Source organism: Perca flavescens, chromosome 6 (assembly GCF_004354835.1).
Source record: "Perca flavescens isolate YP-PL-M2 chromosome 6, PFLA_1.0, whole genome shotgun sequence".
NCBI lineage: Eukaryota > Metazoa > Chordata > Actinopteri > Perciformes > Percidae > Perca > Perca flavescens.
Genome location: NC_041336.1, coordinates 170,341 through 197,572, shown reverse-complemented (window position 1 = coordinate 197,572; position 27,232 = coordinate 170,341). Strand labels below are relative to the sequence as shown.

Below are 27,232 nucleotides of genomic sequence, written 5' to 3'. Positions count from 1 at the left end.
CTGACTTGGGTTACATAACTGCTCTTTACACCGCCACCATAAATACTACCACAGTGTGTCTGTGTGTGTCTGTGTGTGTGTATGTGTGTGTGTGTGCGTGTGTGCAGCGGAAAGCTGAAATACGAGCTGAAAGTTAAATTAAAAACTATTTTTAGTTTTCTTTGCCGTCCCAGTGAAGAGGAACCCTCGTATGTCCTTCATCTTTAAATAACAAACACTTTCTGGGTTACATTTGTTTTATTATCAAACTTCAGAAACATCTTTCTGTGTTTACACTGAGCAGCTACATGCTAACTGGCTAACAGGCTAACAGGCTAACAAGCTAACAGGCTAACAGGCTAACATGCTAACTGGCTAACATGCTAACTGGCTTTAGGGTATTCCAGTTCACAGATCAGTCGTTCTATCATCATGACATCAACAGGTGGACGCGGTGATCTGATTGGTAGTTGTGTTTTTAGGATCCTTTGGTGCTCCTGATCATCGCCTCCATCATCTTCCACTGATCTGGAGTCACCTGACACACAAACACAGGTATCAGAAGTATTTATATATTAGTCACCTGACACACAAACACAGATTTGATTTGATTTGATTTATTGGAATCTCTTTTAGCTGGGGCCATAGCCACAGCTATTTTTCCTGGAGTCCACCCAAAACTTGTGCAGCTATACATTGCCGTGCATCATTACATTAAAAACAACCACTAACAAAACTACATTCAACACAACACAGGACCTAGTTTAAATTATTCACAGATCGTAGAGAAGAGATTATGATATTGTTCACTAATAATATGACCAAGCAAATGCACACATAATAATCCTCAATGATACTAACAGCATTCATTAAGTATAAGCCAATACAGAGTTCTGCTCAGCTAGGAGATTGTCTTTATGTAATACTTTGAATTGAGATTTTCTATTTTCTTGAATGACATGACTAGGCATTATATTCCAATGAATCATATATACTACGGTATTTTTCCCTTTGTTTGTTCTTACTTTAGGTAATGTGAATCTGCCCTCCGTAGCATGCCTAGTGCTGTAGTCATGTTTATCAGAACTAAGACCAAGATGCTGATAAAAACAGCCCACTAGTCCGACGTCCCTTTGTTTAGAAAAAAACATCACATTGTTCCGACCATATAGGCTTTTGTGGATCACACCCCATAACAGCGGCCGCACACCAGGCCGCCACTTGGTGTTGCTAAGAACTCCCAATGTGTAACTATTACAAGACCGGCCCTCGCGGCCTCAAAACACTACCGGCCCAGCGGGAAAAGTCCTGACTCTCCCCATTGCCACTCCACTACTGGGTCGGGGTTAGGCATTTGACCTTGAGTGGTTAGGGTTATGATAGGGGATTGGTCAGGGGATTGGACCTGTACAAATGGGGTTACGTTATCTTATGGGAGGTGATCCACAAAAGCCTATATGGTCGGAACAATGGGATGTTGGAGCAGAGGGTTTATTTTTTTCGAAACAAATGGACGTCGGACTAGTGGGCTGGAGGACCAAAGGGAATTTTTCAGGTTATTGAGAAGTTGGAACAATGGAGCGTCGGAGAAATGACATGACACTGTCTGTTCTCACAGAAAAACCTCCTTGTGTCACTTTATATCTACACTTGTCAGTGTTTCTGAGGGAAATATTTCAGTGTGACGCTCAGTTTTTCTGAGGGAAACATTTCAGTGTGACGCTCAGTGTTTCTGAGCGAAACATTTCAGTGTGATGCTCAGTGTTTCTGAGGGAAATATTTCTGTGTGACACTCACCCTGCGCAGCTCGTTAAACTCTCCGGCCATCGACACGTATTCTCCTCCATCGAACCGGATCACCTGGAAACAAACACACAACGTGTGGGATCAGTCTAAACTCTGGTCTGGGATCAGTCTAAACACTGGTCTGGGATCGGTCTAAACACTGGTCTGGGATCAGTCTAAACACTGGTCTGAGATCAGTCTAAACACTGGTCTGGGATCAGTCTAAACTCTAAAGGGTCTGGGTCTGGGTCAGGGTCTGAGTCTGGGTCTGGGTCTGAGTCTTGGTCTGGGTGTATTTAAAGCCTGCTAGACTTACGGCTCCAGACATCCAGGTAGCGTAGTCGCTGCTCATGTACGCCGCCAGGTTAGCAATCTCCGCCGGAGTTCCGAGTCGGCCGGTCGGAATCCGATCTATCATCGCTTTCTCAAAGGCTCCGGTCGGGTCCAGACGGCTGAACGCTCCCTGAACACAACACACAACCAGCCAATCACAGACAACCAATCAACCAATCAATCAATCAATTAATCACAGACAACCAATCAATCAATCACACACAACCAGCCAATCAAAGACAACCAATCAATCAATCAATCACAACCAGCCAATCACAGACATCCAATCAATCAATCACACAAAACCAGCCAATAACAGACAACCAATCAACCAATCAATCAATCACAACCAATTAATCACAGACAACCAATCAATCACAACCAACAAATCACAGACAACTAATCAATCACAACCAACCAATCAATCAATCAATCAATCAATCACAGACAATCAACCAATCACAGACAATCAACCAATCACAGACACTTCAGATGTGTTCGGAGGGGTGGTACCTTGGTTCTGATTGGTCCAGGCTGGATGATGTTGAACCTGTGTCCGTAACGCCCCCACTCTGCAGCCAGAGACCTGACACACACAACACCTATGTTACCATGGCAACCACATTCAACATACCAACGGTATGGTGCAAATACAAACATATTAAACATTAACATGAAATTAACAATAAATACAGAAAGAAATAACAGTGGGGAAAATAATGCGTGGAGCACCTGGTCGTGGCCGGTTAATGATGAAATAATGTTCATGCCACTTCCGGATAACGGCCCCAACAGTGCTCACTGGAACTTTCAGAAGTTTAGATATTCGTCTGTAACCAATGACATCCGTGTGTTTTTCTACAATAAGCTTGCAAAGGTCTAGGGACAGCTCTTTGCTTTTACCCATCATGAACTGCTTCTTGAGTGACACCTTGGTAATGAGAAACCTTTTTATAGGCCATCAGTTAGGACTAATTAATTAATTTGCACTAATAGGGGGCATGATTGCTTCTTAAATACTGACAGATTTCAGCTGGTTTATTGGTTTCCCATGCCTTTTTACACCCCTTTTTCTTCATGTGTTCAATATTTATTCCCATTATCAGTCCACTTTGTTACACAACCTTTGTCATGGACATGTTTTGATAACTTTGTATGTGTGGATTACTTGGGATGTTACTGACATCTGGTGATAATTTCGTTCCAATTGCCCCATCGGAAATATATTTACTGGGAAAAATGTTGACAAGTTCAATACTTATTTTCCCCGCTGTATATAACTGTCTGATAGGAGCTCAAAGGTTTAAGGTCAGACTGACTTGTAGAGCGCCTCGACTCCAGCCTTCGCCGACGCACTCGGCACCACGAAACCAGAACCAGACTCGGCGTAGATGGTGGTGATGGCCAGGAAGGACGCACCTGAACAACAACAACATGAATATGAACTCTCAGAAAGACAAACTAACTCAAAGTCTCCAACTATCAGACTCTGAGTCCATGAACGGATTAGTTATGAACTATTAAATTAATCTCCAACTCTTCTGATAATTATTAAACAGTTTGAGTCATTTCTGATAAAACAGGTAAACTTGTGTGATGTCAGCTAGTTAAATGTGAATATGTTCTAGTGTCTTCTCTCATCAGGGACAGGACATGGTGATGTCTGTACCTTTCTGTTTGTGGATCAGTCTCTTGCCCAGCTCCAGGGTGATGAAGGCCGTCCCGTTCAGGACGATGTCCGTAATGCTCTTCCAGCCGTTTGGAGACAAACGTTCTGACGGACACACAAAGTTTCCCGCTGCGTTGTTGATTATCACCTAGACCAATCAAGACACAGCAGCAAAGGTTGTTGATGATCACTAAGACTAATCAAGACACAGCATCAGGTTCATGACCACCACATAGTTATAGCTATATCACTGAAAATATTCCCATCAGGGTCCAGGAAAACGTGACCACTTTACATTTATATGGCCCACAAAGTTAGCTGCCTCGCTTTTAAAATTGTCAAAATTTAGTGTCTAGGTTTGTCAACGTATTGACGAGCTGCTGGAAACCTGCTGGCGAGCGATATAAATGACATTTATATCTGCATTTATGTCAAAACCTAGAGACTTCCAAAGATCAACATATAATTTATTAAATGTATTTGTGTCAAAATGACACACATCTTTTGCTATTCTATTTTGCCTGGACATGTTTCACCGCGGATCATGTTTAGGGAGTTTCAACACGGATCATGTGTAAGGGGCTTCACCGCAGATCATGTGTAGGGGGCTTCACCGCGGATCATGTGTAGGGGGCTTCACCACGGATCATGTGTAGGGGGGTTCACTGCGGATCATGTGCAGGGGGTTCACCACGGATCATGTGTAGGGGGCTTCACCGCGGATCATGTGTAGGGGGGTTCACTGCAGATCATGTGTAAAGGGTTCACCATGGATCATGTGTAGGGGGGTTCACAGCGGATCATGTGTAGGGGGGTTCACTGCGGATCATGTATAGGAGGCTTCACCACGGATCATGTGTAGGTGGCTTCACCACGGATCATGTGTAGGGGGCTTCATCGCGTATCATGTGTAGGGGGCTTCACCGCGGATCATGTGTAGGGGGCTTCAACGCGGATCATGTGTAGGGGGGTTCACCGCGGATCATGTGTAGGGGGCTTCACCGCGGATCATGTGTAGGGGGCTTCACCGCGTATCATGTGTAGGGGGTTCACTGCGGATCATGTGTAGGGAGCTTCACCGCGGATCATGTGTAGGGGGTTCACAGCGGATCATGTGTAGGGGGCTTCACCGCGGATCATGTGTAGGGGGCTTCACCGTGGATCATGTGGAAGCGGATCATGTGTAGGGGGCTTCACCGCAGATCATGTGTAGGGGGCTTCGCCGTGGATAATGTGTAGGGGGCTTCACCGTGGATCATGTGTAGGCGGCTTCTCCGCGGATCATGTGTAGGCGGCTCCACCGCGGATCATGCGTAGGTGGCTTTACCGCGCATCATGTGTAGGGGGCTTCACCGTGGATCATGTGTAGGGGGCTTCACCATGGATCATGTGTAGGCAGATCATGTGTAGGCGGCTCCACCGTGGATCATGTGTAGGGGGCTTCACCACGGATCATGTGGAAGCGGATCATGTGTAGGCGGCTTCACCGCGGATCTTGTGGAAGCGGATCATGTGTAGGCGGCTTCACCGCTGATCATGTGTAGGGGGCTTCACCGCGGATCATGTGGAAGCGGATCATGTGTAGGCGGCTTCACCGCGGATCATGTGTAGGGGGCTTCACTGTGGATCATGTGTAGGCGGCTTCACCGCGGATCATAATGTGGGGGCTTCACTGTTGATCATGTGTGGGCGGCTTCACCGCCAGATCATGTGTGGCGGCTCCACCGCGGATCATGTGTGGGATCATGTGCAGGGGATCATGTGTAGGGGGGCTTCACCGTGGATCATGTGTGAGGGGCTTCACTGTGAATCATGTGTGGGCGGCTTCACCGCAGATCCGCGTGTAGGGGGATCAATGCGGATCATGTGCAGGGGTTCACCACGGATCATGTGTAGAGGGGTTCACAGCGGATCATGTGTAGGGGGGTTCACTGCGGATCATGTGTAGGGGGTTCACCACGGATCATGTGTAGGGGGTTCACAGTGGATCATGTATAGGGGGGTTCACTGCGAATCATGTATAGGAGGCTTCACCACAGATCATGTGTAGGTGGCTTCACCATGGATCATGTGTAGGGAGTTTACCACGGATCATGTGTAGGGGGGTTCACCGCGGATCATGTGTAGGGGGCTTCACCGCGGATCATGTGTAGGGGGTTCACCGCGGATCATGTGTAGGGGGCTTCACCGCGGATCTTGTGTAGGGGGATCACCGCGGATCATGTGTAGGGGTTTCACCGCGGATCATGTGTAGGGGGTTCACCGCGGATCATGTGTAGGGGGCTTCACCGCGGATCATGTGTAGGGGGCTTCACTGCGGATCATGTGGAAGCGGATCATGTTTAGGGGCTTCACCGCGGACCATGTGTAGGGGGCTTCACCGCGGATCATGTGGAAGCGGATCGTGTGTAGGTGGCTTCACCACAGATCATGTGTAAGGGGCTTCACCGCGGATCATGTGTAGGCGGCTCCACCGCGGATCATGTGTAGGGGGCTTCACCACGGATCATGTGTAGGGGGTTCACCGCTGATCATGTGTAGGGGGCTTCACCGCGGATCATGTGTAGGGGGCTTCACCGCGGATCATGTGTAGGGGGTTCACCGCGGATCATGTGTAGGGGGATTCACCGCGGATCATGTGTAGGGGGCTTCACAGCAGATCATGTGTAGGGGCTTCACCACGCATCATATGTAGGGGGTTCACCACGGATCATGTGTAGGGGGCATCACCACGGATCATGTGTAGGGGGTTCACCACGGATCATATGTAGGGGGCTTCACCGCGGATCATGTATAGGGGGATTTACCAAGGATCATGTGTAGGGAGTTTCACCGCGGATCATGTGTAGGGGGCTTCACCGCGGATCATATGGAAGCGGATCATGTGTAGGGGGCTTCACCGCAGATCATGTGTAGGGGCTTCACCACGGATCATATGTAGGGGGTTCACCACGGATCATGTGTAGGGGGCTTCACCACGGATCATGTGTAGGGGGTTCACCACGGATCATGTGTAGGGGGCTTCACCGCGGATCATGTGTAGGGGGATTCACCGCGGATCATGTGTAGGGGGCTTCATCGTGGATCATGTGTAGGGGGCTTCACCGCGGATCATGTGGAAGCGGATCATGTGTAGGTGGCTTCACCGCAGATCATGTGTAAGGGGCTTCACCGTGGATCATGTGTAGGGGGCTTCACCGCGGATCATGTGGAAGAGGATCATGTGTAGGCGGCTTCACCGCGGATCATGTGTAGGGGGCTTCACTGTGGATCATGTGTAGGCGGCTTCACAGCGGATCATGTGTAGGGGGCTTCACTGTGGATCATGTGTAGGCGGCTTCACCGCGGATCATGTGTAGGTGATCATGTGCAGGGGGATCATGTGTAGGCGGCTTCACCGTGGATCATGTGTAGGGGGCTTCACTGTGGATCATGTGTAGGTGGATCATGTGTAGGGGGCTTCACTGCCGATCATGTGGAAGCGGATCATGTGCAGGGGGATCATGTGGAAGCAGATCATGTGCAGGGGATCATGTGCAGGGGATCATGTGGAAGCGGATCATGTGCAGGGGGATCATGTGCAGGGGATCATGTGGAAGCGGATCATGTGCAGGGGGATCATGTGGAAGCGGATCATGTGCAGTGGGATCATGTGCAGGGGGATCATGTGGAGGCGGATCATGTGCAGGGGGATCATGTGGAAGCGGATCATGTGTAGGGGGCTTAACTGAAGATCATGTGGAAGCAGATCATGTGCAGGGGGATCATGTGGAAGCGGATCATGTGCAGTCGGGATCATGTGGAAGCGGATCATGTGAAGGGGGATCATGTGGAAGCGGATCATGTGTAGGGGGCTTCACTGCGGATCATGTGGAAGTGGATCATGTGTAGGGGAATCATGTGGAAGCGGATCATGTGCAGGGGGATCATGTGGAAGTGGATCATGCGGAAGCAGATCATGTGCAGGGGGATCATGTGGAAGCGGATCATGTGGAAGCGGATCATGTGCAGGGGGATCATGTGGAAGCGGATCATGTGCAGGGGGATCATGTGCAGGGGATCATGTGGAAGCGGATCATGTGTAGGGGCTTCACTGCGGATCATGTGGAAGCGGATCATGTGCAGGGGGATCATGTGGAAGCGGATCATGTGGAAGCGGATCATGTGGAAGCGGATCATGTGCAGGGGGATCATGTGCAGGGGGATCATGTTGAAGCGGATCATGTGCAGGGGGCTTCACTGCAGATCATGTGGAAGCGGATCATGTGCAGGGGGATCATGTGGAAGCCGATCATGTGCAGGGGGATCATGTGGAAGCCGATCATGTGAAGGGGGATCATGTGGAAGCGGATCATGTGTAGGGGGCTTCACAGCGGATCATGTGTAAGGGGCTTCACTGCGGATCATGTGGAAGCGGATCATGTGCAGGGGGATCATGTGGAAGCGGATCATGTGGAAGCGGATCATGTGGAAGCGGATCATGTGCAGGTGGATCATGTGCAGGGGGATCATGTTGAAGCGGATCATGTGCAGGGGGATCATGTGCAGGGGGATCATGTGGAAGCGGATCATGTGTAGGGGGCTTCACTGCGGATCATGTGCAGGGGGATTATGTGTAGGGGGATCATGTGGAAGCGGATCATGTGCAGCGGGATCATGTGCAGGGGATCATGTGGAGGCGGATCATGTGCAGGGGATCATGTGCAGGGGATCATGTGGAAGCGGATCATGTGCAGGGGGATCATGTGGAAGTGGCTCATGTGCAGTGGGATCATGTGCAGGGGGATCATGTGGAGGCGGATCATGTGCAATGGGATCATGTGGAAGCGGATCATGTGTAGGGGGCTTCACTGCGGATCATGTGGAAGCAGATCTGGGGCAGGGGGATCATGTGCAGGGGGATCATGTGGAAGCGGATCATGTGCAGGGGGATCATGTGCAGGGGGATCATGTGGAAGCAGATCATGTGTAGGGGGCTTCACTGCGGATCATGTGGAAGCGGATCATGTGCAGGGGGATCATGTGGAAGCGGATCATGTGCAGGGGGATCATGTGCAGGGGGATCATGTGGAAGCGGATCATGAGCAGTGGGATCATGTGGAAGCGGATCATGTGGAGGCGGATCATGTGCAGGGGGATCATGTGGAAGCGGATCATGTGTAGGCGGCTTCACCGCGGATCATGTGTAGGGGGCTTCACTGTTGATCATGTGTAGGCGGCTTCACCGCAGATCATGTGTAGGCGGCTCCACCGCGGATCATGTGTAGGTGATCATGTGCAGGGGGATCATGTGTAGGCGGCTTCACCGTGGATCATGTGTAGGGGGCTTCACTGTGAATCATGTGTAGGTGGATCATGTGTAGGGGGCTTCACCGCGGATCATGTGTAGGGGGCTTCACTGTGAATCATGTGTAGGCGGCTTCACCGCGGATCACGTGTAGTGGGGATCAATGCAGATCATGTGCAGGGGGTTCACCACGGATCATGTGTAGAGGGGTTCACAGCGGATCATGTGTAGGGGGGTTCACTGCGGATCATGTGTAGGGGGTTCACCACGGATCATGTGTAGGGGGGTTCACAGTGGATCATGTATAGGGGGGTTCACTGCGAATCATGTATAGGAGGCTTCACCACAGATCATGTGTAGGTGGCTTCACCATGGATCATGTGTAGGGAGTTTACCATGGATCATGTGTGGGGGGTTCACCGCGGATCATGTGTAGGGGGCTTCACCGCGGATCATGTGTAGGGGGTTCACTGCGGATCATGTGTAGGGGGCTTCACCGCGGATCATGTGTAGGGGGATCACCGCGGATCATGTGTAGGGGGTTTCACCGCAGATCATGTGTAGGGGGCTTCACCGCGGATCATGTGTAGGGGGCTTCACTGCGGATCATGTGGAAGCGGATCATGTGTAGGGGCTTCACCGTGGACCATGTGTAGGGGGCTTCACCGCGGATCATGTGGAAGCAGAACGTGTGTAGGTGGCTTCACCACAGATCATGTGTAAGGGGCTTCACCGCGGATCATGTGTAGGCGGCTCCACCGCGGATCATGTGTAGGGGGCTTCACCACAGATCATGTGTAGGGGCTTCACCACGGATCATATGTAGGGGGCTTCACCACGGATCATGTGTAGGGGGTTCACCACGGATCATGTGTAGGGGGCTTCACCGCGGATCATGTATAGGGGGATTTACCAAGGATCATGTGTAGGGAGTTTCACCGCGGATCATGTGTAGGGGGCTTCACCGCGGATCATGTGGAAGCGGATCATGTGTAGGGGGCTTCACCGCAGATCATGTGTAAAGGGCTTCACCGTGGATCATGTGGAAGCAGATCATGTGTAGGGGGCTTCACCGCGGATCATGTGTAGGGGGCTTCATCGTGGATCATGTGTAGGGGGCTTCACCGCGGATCATGTGGAAGCGGATCATGTGTAGGTGGCTTCACCGCAGATCATGTGTAGGGGGCTTCACCGTGGATCATGTGTAGGGGGCTTCAACGCGGATCATGTGGAAGAGGATCATGTGTAGGCGGCTTCACCGCGGATCATGTGTAGGGGGCTTCACTGTGGATCATGTGTAGGCGGCTTCACCGCGGATCATGTGTAGGGGGCTTCACTGCGGATCATGTGTAGGCGGCTCCACCAGGGATCATGTGTAGGTGATCATGTGCAGGGGGATCATGTGTAGGCGGCTTCACCGTGGATCATGTGTAGGGGGCTTCACTGTGGATCATGTGTAGGCGGATCATGTGTAGGGGGCTTCACTGCCAATCATGTGGAAGCGGATCATGTGCAGGGGGATCATGTGGAAGCAGATCATGTGCAGGGGGATCATGTGCAGGGGGATCATGTGGAAGCGGATCATGTGCAGGGGGATCATGTGCAGGGGATCATGTGGAAGCGGATCACGTGCAGGGGGATCATGTGGAAGCGGATCATGTGCAGTGGGATAATGTGCAGGGGGATCATGTGGAGGCGGATCATGTGCAGGGGGATCATGTGGAAGCGGATCATGTGTAGGGGGCTTCACTGAAGATCATGTGGAAGCGGATCATGTGCAGGGGGATCATGTGGAAGCGGATCATGTGCAGTCGGGATCATGTGGAAGCGGATCATGTGAAGGGGGATCATGTGGAAGCGGATCATGTGTAGGGGGCTTCACTGCGGATCATGTGGAAGTGGATCATGTGTAGGGGAATCATGTGGAAGCGGATCATGTGCAGGGGGATCATGTGGAAGTGGATCATGCGGAAGCAGATCATGTGCAGGGGGATCATGTGGAAGTGGAACATGTGGAAGCGGATCATGTGCAGGGGGATCATGTGGAAGCGGATCATGTGCAGGGGGATCATGTGCAGGGGGATCATGTGGAAGCGGATCATGTGTAGGGGGCTTCACTGCGGATCATGTGGAAGCGGATCATGTGCAGGGGGATCATGTGGAAGTGGATCATGTGGAAGCGGATCATGTGGAAGCGGATCATGTGCAGGGGGATCATGTGCAGGGGGATCATGTTGAAGCGGATCATGTGCAGGGGATCATGTGCAGGGGGATCATGTGGAAGCGGATCATGTGTAGGGGGCTTCACTGCAGATCATGTGGAAGCGGATCATGTGCAGGGGGATCATGTGGAAGCGGATCATGTGCAGGGGGATCATGTGGAAGCGGATCATGTGCAGGGGGATCATGTGGAAGCCGATCATGTGAAGGGGGATCATGTGGAAGCGGATCATGTGTAGGGGGCTTCACAGCGGATCATGTGTAAGGGGCTTCACTGCGGATCATGTGGAAGCGGATCATGTGCAGGGGGATCATGTGGAAGCGGATCATGTGGAAGCGGATCATGTGGAAGCGGATCATGTGCAGGGGGATCATGTGCAGGGGGATCATGTTGAAGCGGATCATGTGCAGGGGGATCATGTGCAGGGGGATCATTTGGAAGCGGATCATGTGTAGGGGGCTTCACTGCGGATCATGTGCAGGGGGATTATGTGTAGGGGGATCATGTGGAAGCGGATCATGTGCAGCGGGATCATGTGCAGGGGATCATGTGGAGGCGGATCATGTGCAGGGGGATCATGTGCAGGGGGATCATGTGGAAGCAGATCATGTGCAGGGGGATCATGTGGAAGTGGCTCATGTGCAGTGGGATCATGTGCAGGGGGATCATGTGGAGGCGGATCATGTGCAATGGGATCATGTGGAAGCGGATCATGTGTAGGGGGCTTCACTGCGGATCATGTGGAAGCGGATCATGTGCAGGGGGATCATGTGGAAATGAATCATGTGGAAGCAGATCTGGGGCAGGGGGATCATGTGCAGGGGGATCATGTGGAAGCGGATCATGTGCAGGGGGATCATGTGCAGGGGGATCATGTGGAAGCAGATCATGTGTAGGGGGCTTCACTGCGGATCATGTGGAAGCGGATCATGTGCAGGGGATCATGTGGAAGCGGATCATGTGCAGGGGGATCATGTGCAGGGGGATCATGTGGAAGCGGATCATGAGCAGTGGGATCATGTGCAGGGGGATCATGTGGAGGCGGATCATGTGCAGGGGGATCATGGGGAAGCGGATCATGTGTAGGCGGCTTCACCGCGGATCATGTATAGGGGGCTTCACTGTTGATCATGTGTAGGCGGCTTCACCGCAGATCATGTGTAGGCGGCTCCACCGCGGATCATGTGTAGGTGATCATGTGCAGGGGGATCATGTGTAGGCGGCTTCACCGTGGATCATGTGTAGGGGGCTTCACTGTGAATCATGTGTAGGTGGATCATGTGTAGGGGGCTTCACCGCGGATCATGTGTAGGGGCTTCACTGTGAATCATGTGTAGGCGGCTTCACCGCGGATCACGTGTAGGGGGATCAATGCGGATCATGTGCAGGGGGTTCACCACGGATCATGTGTAGAGGGGTTCACAGCGGATCATGTGTAGGGGGGTTCACTGCGGATCATGTGTAGGGGGTTCACCACGGATCATGTGTAGGGGGGTTCACAGTGGATCATGTATAGGGGGTTCACTGCGAATCATGTATAGGAGGCTTCACCACAGATCATGTGTAGGTGGCTTCACCATGGATCATGTGTAGGGAGTTTACCACGGATCATGTGTAGGGGGGTTCACCGCGGATCATGTGTAGGGGGCTTCACCGCGGATCATGTGTAGGGGGTTCACTGCGGATCACGTGTAGGGGCTTCACCGCGATCATGTGTGGGGGGATCACCGCGATCATGTGTAGGGGGTTTCACCGCAGATCATGTGTAGGGGGCTTCACCGCGGATCATGTGTAGGGGGCTTCACTGCGGATCATGTGGAAGCGGATCATGTGTAGGGGCTTCACCGCGGACCATGTGTAGGGGGCTTCACCGCGGATCATGTGGAAGCGGAACGTGTGTAGGTGGCTTCACCACAGATCATGTGTAAGGGGCTTCACCGCGGATCATGTGTAGGGGGCTTCACCGCGGATCATGTGTAGGCGGCTGCACCGCGGATCATGTGTAGAGGGCTTCACCGCAGATCATGTGTAGGGGGTTCACCGCTGATCATGTGTAGGGGGCTTCACCGCGGATCATGTGTAGGGGGCTTCACCGTGGATCATGTGTAGGGGGTTCACCGCGGATCATGTGTAGGGGGATTCACCGCGGATCATGTGTAGGGGGCTTCACAGCAGATCATGTGTAGGGGCTTCACCACAGATCATATGTAGGGGGTTCACCACGGATCATGTGTAGGGGGCTTCACCACGGATCATGTGTAGGGGGCTTCACCGCGGATCATGTATAGGGGGATTTACCAAGGATCATGTGTAGGGAGTTTCACCACAGATCATATGTAGGGGGTTCACCACGGATCATGTGTAGGGGGCTTCACCACGGATCATGTGTAGGGGGTTCACCACGGATCATGTGTAGGGGGCTTCACCGCGGATCATGTATAGGGGGATTTACCAAGGATCATGTGTAGGGAGTTTCACCGCGGATCATGTGTAGGGGGCTTCACCGCGGATCATGTGGAAGCGGATCATGTGTAGGGGGCTTCACCGCAGATCATGTGTAAGGGGCTTCACCGTGGATCATGTGGAAGCGGATCATGTGTAGGGGGCTTCACCGCGGATCATGTGTAGGGGGCTTCATCGTGGATCATGTGTAGGGGGCTTCACCGCGGATCATGTGGAAGCGGATCATGTGTAGGTGGCTTCACCGCAGATCATGTGTAGGGGGCTTCACCGTGGATCATGTGTAGGGGGCTTCACCGCGGATCATGTGGAAGAGGATCATGTGTAGGCGGCTTCACCGCGGATCATGTGTAGGGGGCTTCACTGTGGATCATGTGTAGGCGGCTTCACCGCGGATCATGTGTAGGGGGCTTCACTGTGGATCATGTGTAGGCGGCTTCACCGCGGATCATGTGTAGGCGGTTCCACCGCGGATCATGTGTAGGCGGCTCCACCGCGGATCATGTGTAGGTGATCATGTGCAGGGGGATCATGTGTAGGCGGCTTCACCGTGGATCATGTGTAGGGGGCTTCACTGTGGATCATGTGTAGGCGGATCATGTGTAGGGGGCTTCACTGCCGATCATGTGGAAGCGGATCATGTGCAGGGGGATCATGTGCAGGGGGATCATGTGGAAGCGGATCATGTGCAGGGGGATCATGTGCAGGGGGATCATGTGCAGGGGGATCATGTGGAAGCGGATCATGTGCAGGGGGATCATGTGGAAGCGGATCATGTGCAGTGGGATCATGTGCAGGGGGATCATGTGCAGGGGGATCATGTGCAGGGGATCATGTGGAGGCGGATCATGTGCAGGGGGCTTCATCTGCAGATCATGTGGAAGCGGATCATGTGCAGGGGATCATGTGGAAGCGGATCATGTGCAGGGGGATCATGTGGAAGCGGATCATGTGAAGGGGGATCATGTGGAAGCGGATCATGTGTAGGGGGCTTCACTGCGGATCATGTGGAAGCGGATCATGTGTAGGGGAATCATGTGGAAGCGGATCATGTGCAGGGGGATCATGTGGAAGTGGATCATGCGGAAGCAGATCATGTGCAGGGGGATCATGTGCAGGGGGATCATGTGGAAGTGGATCATGTGGAAGCGGATCATGTGCAGGGGGATCATGTGCAGGGTGATCATGTGGAAGCGGATCATGTGCAGGGGGATCATGTGCAGGGGGATCATGTGGAAGCGGATCATGTGTAGGGGGCTTCACTGCGGATCATGTGGAAGCGGATCATGTGCAGGGGGATCATGTGGAAGCGGATCATGTGGAAGCGGATCATGTGCAGGGGGATCATGTGCAGGGGGATCATGTTGAAGCGGATCATGTGCAGGGGATCATGTGCAGGGGATCATGTGGAAGCGGATCATGTGTAGGGGGCTTCACTGCGGATCATGTGCAGGGGGATTATGTGTAGGCGGATCATGTGGAAGCGGATCATGTGCAGGGGCATCATGTGCAGGGGATCATGTGGAGGCGGATCATGTGCAGGGGGATCATGTGCAGGGGGATCATGTGGAAGCAGATCATGTGCAGGGGGATCATGTGGAAGCGGCTCATGTGCAGTGGGGTCATGTGCAGGGGGATCATGTGGAGGCGGATCATGTGCAGGGGGATCATGTGGAAGCGGATCATGTGTAGGGGGCTTCACTGCGGATCATGTGGAAGCGGATTATGTGCAGGGGGATCATGTGGAAATGAATCATGTGGAAGCAGATCTGGGGAAGGGGGATCATGTGCAGGGGGATCATGTGGAAGCGGATCATGTGCAGGGGGATCATGTGCAGGGGGATCATGTGGAAGCGGATCATGTGTAGGGAGCTTCACTGCGGATCATGTGGAAGCGGATCATGTGCAGGGGGATCATGTGGAAGTGGATCATGTGCAGGGGGATCATGTGGAAGTGGATCATGTGCACGGGGATCATGTGGAAGCAGATAATTTGCAGGGGGATCATGTGGAAGCGGATCATGTGTAGGGGGCTTCACTGCGGATCATGTGGAAGCGGATCATGTGGAAGCGGATCATCTGGAAGCGGATCATGTGCAGGGGGATCATGTGGAAGTGGATCATGTGCAGGGGGATCATGTGGAAGCGGATCATGTGCACGGGGATCATGTGGAAGCAGATAATTTGCAGGGGGATCATGTGGAAGCGGATCATGTGTAGGGGGCTTCACTGCGGATCATGTGGAAGCGGATCATGTGGAAGCGGATCATCTGGAAGCGGATCATGTGCAGGGGGATCATGTGGAAGCGGATCATGTGCAGGGGGATCATGTGCAGGGGGATCATGTGGAAGCGGATCATGAGCAGTGGGATCATGTGCAGGGGGATCATGTGGAGGCGGATCATGTGCAGGGGGATCATGTGCAGGGGATCATGTGGAAGCGGATCATGTGTAGGGGCTTCACTGCGGATCATGTGGAAGCGGATCATGTGCAGGGGGATCATGTGGAAGCGGATCATGTGCAGGGCGATCATGTGGAAGCGGATCATGTGCAGTGGGATCATGTGGAAGTGGATCATGTGCAGGGGGATCATGTGGAAGCGGATCATGTGCAGGGGGATCATGTGCAGGGGGATCATGTGGAAGCGGATCATGTGTAGGGGGCTTCACTGCGGATCATGTGGAAGCGGATCATGTGCAGGGGGATCATGTGGAAGCGGATCATGTGCAGGGCGATCATGTGGAAGCGGATCATGTGCAGTGGGATCATGTGGAAGCGGATTATGTGCAGGGGGATCATGTGGAAGCAGATCATGTGCAGGGGGATCATGTGGAAGCGGATCATGTGCAGGGGGATCATGTGCAGGGGGATCATGTGGAGGCGGATCATGTGTAGGCGGATCATGCGTTGGGGAATGTATTAAGGAGCCAATGACGGAGCTCACAAAGAGAGGAAAACAAACGTGTCTCTCACATCAGGAAGTCCTGTCAGAGCTTCCATCTGGTCCACACAACGAGAAACAGCCGCGGGATCTTTGACATCACACTGGACCGCATGGACCTGAGACAGAGAGACAGGCAGACAGAAAGAGAGAGAGACAGACAGGCAGACAGAGAGAGAGAGACAGACAGACAGACAGACAGAAAGAGTGAGAGAAAGACAGACAGAGACAGACCGAAAGAGAGAAACAGACAGAAAGAGAGAGAGAGACAGAGAGACAGACAGACAGACAGACAGACAGACAGACAGACAGAGACACAGAGACAGTAGTTTACTTATGTTAATTTAGCGTGTCAGTTCATGTTTTATGAGTCTTCAGCTGTCACCTGGCTCAGGATACATCCCCCCTCTCATTCCCCCCACTCTGGTGTTCCCCCCTCTCATTCCCCCCGCTCTGGTGTTTCCCCCTCTCATTCCCCCCGCTCTGGTGTTTCCCCTCTCATTTCCCCTGCTCTGGTGTTCCCTCTTCATGTTTTATGAGTCTTCAGCTGTCACCTGGCTCAGGATACATCTCCACCTCTACGATTCCCCCTCTCATTCCCCCTGCTCTGGTGTTTCGCCCTCTCATTCCCCCTGCTCTGGTGTTTCCCCTCTCATTTCCCCTGCTCTGGTGTTCCCCCCTCTCATCCCCCCTGCTCTGGTGTTCCCCCTCTCATTCCCCCTGCTCTGGTGTTTCCCCCTCTCATCCCCCCTGCTCTGGTGTTCCCCCTCTCATTCCCTGCTCTGGTGTTCCCCCCTCTCATTTCACCTTCTCTGATGTTTCCCTCTCTCATTCCCCCTGCTCTGGTGTTTCCCCCTCTAATTCCCCCTGCTCTGGTGTTCCCCCTCACATTCCCCCCCGCTCTGGTGTTCCCCCTCTCATTCCCCCGCTCTGGTGTTCCCCCTCTCATTCCCCCCCGCTCTGGTGTTTCCCCTCTCATTCCCCCGCTCTGGTGTTTCCCTCTCATTTCCCCTGCTCTGGTGTTCCCTCTTCATGTTTTATGAGTCTTCAGCTGTCACCTGGCTCAGGATACATCTCCACCTCTACGATTCCCCCTCTCATTCCCCCTGCTCTGGTGTTTCGCCCTCTCATTCCCCCCTGCTCTGGTGTTTCCCCTCTCATTTCCCCTGCTCTGGTGTTCCCCCCTCTCATCCCCCCTGCTCTGGTGTTCCCCCTCTCATTCCCCCTGCTCTGGTGTTTCCCCTCTCATTCCCCTGCTCTGGTGTTCCCCTCTCATTCCCCCCTGCCCTGGTGTTTCCCCCCCATTCCCCCTGCTCTGGTGTTCCCCCTCATCCCCCTGCTCTGGTGTTCCCCCTCTCATTCCCCCTGCTCTGGTGTTTCCCCCTCTCATCCCCCCTGCTCTGGTGTTCCCCCTCTCATTCCCCCTGCTCTGGTGTTCCCCCCTCTCATTTCCCCTGCTCTGGTGTTCCCCCTCTCATCCCCCCCTGCTCTGGTGTTCCCCCTCTCATTCCCCCTGCTCTGGTGTTCCCCCTCTAATTCCCCCTGCTCTGGTGTTTCCCCCTCTAATTCCCCCTGCTCTGGTGTTCCCCCCTCACATTCCCCCCGCTCTGGTGTTCCCCCCTCTCATTCCCCCCGCTCTGGTGTTTCCCCCTCTCATTCCCCCTGCTCTGGTGTTTCGCCCTCTCATTCCCCCTGCTCTGGTGTTTCCCCTCTCATTTCCCCTGCTCTGGTGTTCCCCCTCTCATCCCCCCTGCTCTGGTGTTCCCCCTCTCATTCCCCCTGCTCTGGTGTTTCCCCCTCTCATTCCCCCTGCTCTGGTGTTCCCCCTCTCATTCCCCCTGCCCTGGTGTTTCCCCCCCTCATTCCCCCTGCTCTGGTGTTCCCCCCTCTCATCCCCCCTGCTCTGGTGTTCCCCCTCTCATTCCCCCTGCTCTGGTGTTCCCCCTCTCATCCCCCCTGCTCTGGTGTTCCCCCTCTCATTCCCCCCTGCTCTGGTGTTCCCCCCTCTCATTTCCCCTGCTCTGGTGTTCCCCCCTCTCATCCCCCCCTGCTCTGGTGTTCCCCCTCAAATTCCCCCCTGCTCTGGTGTTTCCCCTCTCATTCCCCCCTGCTCTGGTTTTCCCCTCTCATTCCCCCTGCTCTGGTGTTTCCCCTCTCATTCCCCCTGCTCTGGTGTTCCCCACTCTCATTCCCCCTGCTCTGGTGTGTCCCCCCCCCTAATTCCCCCTGCTCTGGTGTTTCCCCTCTCATTCCCCCTGCTCTGGTGTGTCCCCCCCCTCATTCCCCCTGCTCTGGTGTTTCCCTCTCATTCCCCCCCTGCTCTGGTGTTTCCCCTCTCATTCCCCCTGCTCTGGTGTTTCCCCTCTCATTCCCCCTGCTCTGGTGTTTCCGCCTCTCATTCCCCCTGCTCTGGTGTTTCCCCCTCTCTGGTGTTCCCCCCTCTCATCCCCCCTGCTCTGGTGTTTCCCCCTCTCATTCCCCCTGCTCTGGTGTTCCCCCCTCTCATTTCCCCTGCTCTGGTGTTTCGCTCTGGTGTTTCCCCCTCTCATTCCCCCTGCTCTGGTGTTTCCCCCTCTCATTCCCCATGCTCTGGTGTTTCCCCCTCTTATTCAATATTCAATATTCAGAGATTCAACCATGAAGCTCCAAACTCAGAACAGCAAATAATCAATAACATTAGCTTCAAATAAACCAAACTACAAAGTGACACATGTAAGCATGGTTTAGTCTGGTTGGGTCTGGTTTAGTCTGGTTGGGTCTGGTAGGGTCTGGTTTGGTCAGGTTGGGTCAGGTTGGGTCTGGCTGGGTCTGGTTGGGTCTGGTTGGGTCTGGTTGGGTCTGGTTTAGTCTGGTAGGGTCTGGTAGGGTCAGGTTGGGTCTGGTTGGGTCTGGTTGGGTCTGGTTTAGTCTGGTTGGGTCTGGTATGGTCTGGTTGGGTCTGGTTTAGTCTGGTAGGGTCTGGTAGGGTCAGGTTGGGTCTGGTTGGGTCTGGTTGGGTCTGGTTTAGTCTGGTTGGGTCTGGTATGGTCTGGTTGAGTTTGTCACCTTGTTTCCCGTCTGACTGCTGATCTCCTCGGCTGTTTGCTGCAGGACGTCCAACTTCCTGAACAATAAAATCCAAACAAAGAAAATCAGATTCTATTTGTTGTTTTCTGTCCTGTATATTTGTCTAGATCAACGGTTTATTTACTGGATAGCTCCTCCCAATGTCCGTTAGTTTGAGTTAACTTTATGCTCATCATTAACTAGAACCTCTGAGCAACTGTAAACGCTGAAAATATCAAGTTCTGACTGGGAGGTTTTATAAAGAATATGTTAGATCATTCCCTCTCTAACTGGGAGGTTTTATAAAGAATATGTTAGATCATTTCCTCTCTAACTGGGAGGTTTTATAAAGAATATGTTAGATCATTCCCTCTCTAACTGGGAGGTTTTATAAAGAATATGTTAGATCATTTCCTCTAACTGGGAGGTTTTATAAAGAATATGTTAGATCATTTCCTCTCTAACTGGGAGGTTTTATAAAGAATATGTTAGATCATTTCCTATTTAAATGGGAGGTTTTATAAAGAATATGTTAGATCATTTCCTATTTAAATGGGAGGTTTTATAAAGAATATGTTAGATCATTTCCTATTTAAATGGGAGGTTTTATAAAGAATATGTTAGATCATCTCCTCTCTAACTGGGAGGTTTTATTAAGAATATGTTAGATCATTTCCTCTCTAACTGGGAGGTTTTATAAAGAATATGTTAGATCATTTCCTCTCTAACTGGGAGGTTTTATAAAGAATATGTTAGATCATTTCCTCTAACTGGGAGGTTTTATAAAGAATACGTTAGATCATTTCCTATTTAAATGGGAGGTTTTATAAAGAATATGTTAGGTCATTTCCTCTCTAACTGGGAGGTTTTATAAAGAATATGTTAGATCATTTCCTATTTAAATGGGAGGTTTTATAAAGAATATGTTAGATCATTTCCTATTTAAATGGGAGGTTTTATAAAGAATATGTTAGATCATTTCCTATTTAAATGGGAGGTTTTATAAAGAATATGTTAGATCATTTCCTCTCTAACTGGGAGGTTTTATAAAGAATATGTTTAGATCACTTCCTCTCTAACTGGGAGGTTTTATAAAGAATATGTTAGATCATCTCCTCTCTAACTGGGAGGTTTTATTAAGAATATGTTAGATCATTTCCTCTCTAACTGGGAGGTTTTATAAAGAATATGTTAGATCATTTCCTCTCTAACTGGGAGGTTTTATAAAGAATATGTTAGATCATTTCCTCTCTAACTGGGAGGTTTTATAAAGAATATGTTTAGATCACTTCCTCTCTAACTGGGAGGTTTTATAAAGAATATGTTAGATCATCTCCTCTCTAACTGGGAGGTTTTATTAAGAATATGTTAGATCATTTCCTCTCTAACTGGGAGGTTTTATAAAGAATATGTTAGATCATTTCCTCTAACTGGGAGGTTTTATAAAGAATACGTTAGATCATTTCCTATTTAAATGGGAGGTTTTATAAAGAATATGTTAGGTCATTTCCTCTCTAACTGGGAGGTTTTATAAAGAATATGTTAGATCATTTCCTATTTAAATGGGAGGTTTTATAAAGAATATGTTAGATCATTTCCTATTTAAATGGGAGGTTTTATAAAGAATATGTTAGATCATTTCCTATTTAAATGGGAGGTTTTATAAAGAATATGTTAGATCATTTCCTCTCTAACTGGGAGGTTTTATAAAGAATATATTAGATAATTTCCTCTCTAACTGGGAGGTTTTATAAAGAATATGTTAGATCATTTCCTCTCTAACTGGGAGGTTTTATAAAGAATATATTAGATAATTTCCTCTCTAACTGGGAGGTTTTATAAAGAATATGTTTAGATCATTTCCTCTCTAACTGGGAGGTTTTATAAAGAATATGTTAGATCATTTCCTCTCTAACTGGGAGGTTTTATAAAGAATATGTTAGATAATTTCCTCTCTAACTGGGAGGTTTTATAAAGAATATGTTAGATCGTTTCCTCTCTAACTGGGAGGTTTTATAAAGAATATGTTAGATCGTTTCCTCTCTAACTGGGAGGTTTTATAAAGAATATATTAGATAATTTCCTCTCTAACTGGGAGGTTTTATAAAGAATATATTAGATCACTTCCTCTCTAACTGGGAGGTTTTATAAAGAATATGTTAGGTCATTTCCTCTCTAACTGGGAGGTTTTATAAAGAATATGTTAGATCATCTCCTCTCTAACTGGGAGGTTTTATAAGAATATGTTAGATCATTTCCTCTCTAACTGGGAGGTTTTATAAAGAATATATTAGATAATTTCTCTAACTGGGAGGTTTTATAAAGAATATGTTAGATCATTTCCTCTCTAACTGGGAGGTTTTATAAAGAATATATTAGATAATTTCCTCTCTAACTGGGAGGTTTTATAAAGAATATGTTTAGATCATTTCCTCTCTAACTGGGAGGTTTTATAAAGAATATGTTAGATCATTTCCTCTCTAACTGGGAGGTTTTATAAAGAATATGTTAGATAATTTCCTCTCTAACTGGGAGGTTTTATAAAGAATATATTAGATCGCTTCCTCTCTAACTGGGAGGTTTTATAAAGAATATATTAGATAATTTCCTCTCTAACTGGGAGGTTTTATAAAGAATATATTAGATAATTTCCTCTCTAACTGGGAGGTTTTATAAAGAATATGTTAGATCATTTCCTCTCTAACTGGGAGGTTTTATAAAGAATATGTTAGATCATCTCCTCTCTAACTGGGAGGTTTTATTAAGAATATGTTAGATCATTTCCTCTCTAACTGGGAGGTTTTATAAAGAATATGTTAGATCATTTCCTCTAACTGGGAGGTTTTATAAAGAATATGTTAGATCATTTCCTCTCTAACTGGGAGGTTTTATAAAGAATATAAGATAATTTCCTCTCTAACTGGGAGGTTTTATAAAGAATATATTAGATAATTTCCTCTAACTGGGAGGTTTTATAAAGAATATGTTAGATCATTTCCTCTAACTGGGAGGTTTTATAAAGAATATGTTAGATCATTCCTCTCTAACTGGGAGGTTTTATTAAGAATATGTTAGATCATTTCCTCTCTAACTGGGAGGTTTTATAAAGAATATGTTAGATCATTTCCTCTAACTGGGAGGTTTTATAAAGAATATGTTAGATCATTTCCTATTTAAATGGGAGGTTTTATAAAGAATATGTTAGATCATTTCCTATTTAAATGGGAGGTTTTATAAAGAATATGTTAGATCATTTCCTATTTAAATGGGAGGTTTTATAAAGAATATGTTAGATCATTTCCTATTTAAATGGGAGGTTTTATAAAGAATATGTTAGATCATTTCCTCTCTAACTGGGAGGTTTTATAAAGAATATGTTTAGATCACTTCCTCTCTAACTGGGAGGTTTTATAAAGAATATGTTAGGTCATTTCCTCTCTAACTGGGAGGTTTATAAAGAATATGTTAGATCATTTCCTATTTAAATGGGAGGTTTTATAAAGAATATGTTAGATCATTTCCTATTTAAATGGGAGGTTTTATAAAGAATATGTTAGATCATTTCCTAAATGGGAGGTTTTATAAAGAATATGTTAGATCATTTCCTATTTAAATGGGAGGTTTTATAAAGAATATGTTAGATCATTTCCTCTCTAACTGGGAGGTTTTATAAAGAATATGTTTAGATCAATACTGGGAGGTTTTATAAAGAATATGTTAGGTTTTCTCTCTAACTGGGAGGTTTATAAAGAATATGTTAGATAATTTCCTCTCTAACTGGGAGGTTTTATAAAGAATATATTAGATCATTTCCTCTCTAACTGGGAGGTTTTATAAAGAATATATTAGATAATTTCCTCTCTAACTGGGAGGTTTTATAAAGAATATGTTAGATCATTTCCTCTAACTGGGAGGTTTTATAAAGAATATATTAGATAATTTCTGGGAGGTTTTATAAAGAATATGTTTAGATCATTTCCTCTCTAACTGGGAGGTTTTATAAAGAATATGTTAGATCATTTCCTCTCTAACTGGGAGGTTTTATAAAGAATATATTAGATCATTTCCTCTCTAACTGGGAGGTTTTATAAAGAATATGTTTAGATCATTTCCTCTCTAACTGGGAGGTTTTATAAAGAATATGTTAGGTCATTTCCTCTCTAACTGGGAGGTTTTGGGACTGATTGGTGTATCCAGCGATCCACTGGTAAGAGCCAATGAGGTTTAACCATGTATCAGCTAATTTAAATAACTCACATTACTGGATTGTGTCAACAGTTAACTTCATTTAATATTGAGATTATTTAGCAGAGCCACCGTGGCTGCATCCAGAGCTCAGCGCCGCCCAGGACCGTTGTGATTGGTTTAAAGAAATGTAAACAACTCAGAGAGTTTATTACTCCTATCCCAGAATGCATCTGTAGTGAGAGACACTACATGTACAGTATGTCTACTTATAGATCTGAATAAATACAACTAATATAGTTCAGCTTTGGGCAGACTCAGGTTTAGGGTTGGGGGGGTGACCTCTGACCTGCTGGCGATGACACACTGCGCCCCCAGCTGGGACAGCGTGGTGGTCATGGCTCGGCCCAGTCCCGTCCCGCCGCCGGTGATGAACGCCACTCGGTTGTTGAAGCTTCCTGTCGGCAGCATGGCGCCTTCAGCTGGCGGGAAGAGGGCCGCCTGGGGGGGGGCAGAACCGGACTGCTGCAGAACCGCCCCCGCGCCGTGGAACCAGGACTGAAAATACAACACTTAGTTAGATAGAAATGTTCATTCATCTGATTTATATACAGTCTGCTGATTCAAGAGTCAAAAACCTTTATTAATCAACTAAACTAAATCCGTCCTTCAACAAATATTTTGGATATAAATCTCTTTTATAAAGTTTTATGGAGCCTTTAGACAGAAATATATATTATCTTGGATAATATATATATATATATACACAGTACAGGCCAAAAGTTTGGACACACCTTCTCATTCAATGCGTTTCCTTTTTATTTTCATGACTATTTACATTGTAGATTCTCACTGAAGGCATCAAAACTATGAATGAACACATATGGAATTATGTACTTAACAAAAAAGTGTGAAATAACTGGAAACATGTCTTATATTTTAGATTCTTCAAAGTAGCCACCCTTTGCTTTTTTTGATAACTCTGCAAACCCTTGGTGTTCTCTCAATGAGCTTCATGAGGTAGTCACCTGAAATGGTTTTACCTTCACAGGTGTGCTTTGTCAGGGTTCATTAGTGGAATTATTTCCCTTATTAATAAAAAAAGCAAAGGGTGGCTACTTTGAAGAATCTAAAATATAAGACATGTTTTCAGTTATTTCACACTTTTTTGTTAAGTACATAATTCCATATGTGTTCATTCATAGTTTTGATGCCTTCAGTGAGAATCTACAATGTAAATAGTCATGAAAATAAAGGAAACATATTTGAATGAGAAGGTGTGTCCAAACTTTTGGCCTGTACTGTATATATATATATAAAATATGTATAATATTTAAATGTTGTTGCTGTGATCTGAACACCAAACTAGTTTTCCCTCTGAGGATTTAATGGCTCCGCCTGGTGGTCAGATTTATGAACTTTATTATATTGATTTTATAAATCACAACCAGAAACCTGCAAAAACAAACCGGTCTGCCCTGTTCTGGTTCTGGTGTTACACGCTCTCCCTCACAGCTCACGCTTGCCTGGCTCTGACGCATGGAAAAAACACGAGTAAAATTAAAGCACCACATAGAGCCACACTCAGACACCCACAATGCACCACATAGAGCCACACTCAGACACCCACAATGCACCACATAGAGCCACACTCAGACACCCACAATGCACCACATAGAGCCACACTCAGACACCCCTAATGCACCACATAGAGACAGACTCAGACACCCACAATGCACCACATAGAGACAGACTCAGACACCCACAATGCACCACAGAGAGACAGACTCAGACACCCACAATGCACCACATAGAGACAGACTCAGACACCCACAATGCACCACAGAGAGACAGACTCAGACACCCACAATGCACCACAGGAGCTCCTTCCTGTCTGCGGCTTTTAAACGTAATAACTCCTCGCTCTGAGTGTTACTCGCTTAGAATTCAAACTGGTCTCACAGCACTAGAGCTGCAAAGATTAATCGATTAGTCATCAACTTTTAAATTAATCTCCAACTCTTCTGATAATCATGAATCAGTCTGAGTCATTTAGTTTCTGATAGAACAGGTAAACTAGTGTGATGTCAGCGTAGTGTCTTCTCTCCTCTGGGACAGAAAACTCAAGATCTCTGAGTTGTGGAAAGAACAAGATGTGTGATGTGACGTCATGTGACATCATGTGAGGTCATCTTGGACTTTAGGAAACACTGATCCACATTTTAGAGACCAAACTACTAATCCATTAATTTAGAAAATAATCGACTATGAAAATAATTGTTAGTTACAGCCGGTTACGTCTCTATAATGACTTGCAACAACATATCAGCTACATGAAGAAAGGTGCTATTATTACTATTAATACTATTAATATAATTATTATTATTATTATTATTATAATTATTATTACTATTATTATTGTAATTTTTATTACCATTACTATTATTATTATTACTACTATTACTATTGTTATTGTTATTATTATAATTATTATTACTGTTATTATAATAATAATTATTATTACTGTTATTATTATTATAATTATTATTTTTATTATTATTATAATATATACAACAGAATGTAAACTAATCTCCCGTACTTCTACTTCATGTCTTCCTGCAGCTCTGTTACTCTTACTGAAACTAAACCATGTCCCTGAGGGATCGATCAAGTCTAAACTAAACCATGTCCCTGAGGGATCGATCAAGTCTAAACTAAACCATGTCCCTGAGGGATCGATCAAGTCTTGGGATTGGGAATGCGCGTGCACTCGGAGCTGCTGTGCGCGTGCTGATAAACTGGGTGAAAGGTTAAACTACATGAAGAGTTTCTGGGATTTAAACCGCATACAAATAACATGTTACGATTTAAACATTACTATTAACAAACTCATTATTATTATTATTATTATTATTATGACTGACATTGTTTTGGCAGCTCCTCTCTGACGTCACCGTTCTAACGGTTATGAAGACTGTATTGTGTAGTATAAGTTTAAATACTTTAATATATATATAAACGTGTTTCTGACCCTGTTTACTGACGTCGTCACTGATCTCAGAAGTTCTCTCCTCCCGAACACGGCGGCCGCCATCTTGTCTAACAGCTGACGATCTCTGACCGGATTATACCAACTGGAGAGAGAGAGGGGGGGGACCTGGTTCAGTCCAGAACCTGACGATGGTCGCGTGTTACCGTAATGTCTGTAAACTCTGCGGATGATGAACGAACAAACAAACTTTAAACTTGCCCTGATCGACAATAAATTTGTTAATTATAATACTATTATATATATAATATAATATATAGCGGAACCGTTCTGTGTT

General features: G+C 48.0%; 1 protein-coding gene across 1 annotated transcript; it reads right to left on the bottom strand.

Moving 5' to 3' along the window:
* Positions 1-218: 218 nt before the first annotated feature.
* Positions 219-27,021, bottom strand: decr1 (2,4-dienoyl CoA reductase 1, mitochondrial). Its single transcript, XM_028580832.1, has 10 exons — positions 26,938-27,021; positions 24,256-24,464; positions 19,722-19,779; positions 16,709-16,795; positions 3,767-3,914; positions 3,417-3,516; positions 2,611-2,683; positions 2,081-2,227; positions 1,777-1,839; positions 219-517 (listed from the first exon to the last, which is right to left on the bottom strand). The coding sequence occupies exons 1-10, from the start codon at positions 26,998-27,000 to the stop codon at positions 458-460; spliced, it is 1,008 nt and encodes a 335-aa protein (XP_028436633.1). The 5' UTR covers positions 27,001-27,021; the 3' UTR covers positions 219-457.
* Between the last annotated feature and the right edge of the window lie 211 nt (positions 27,022-27,232).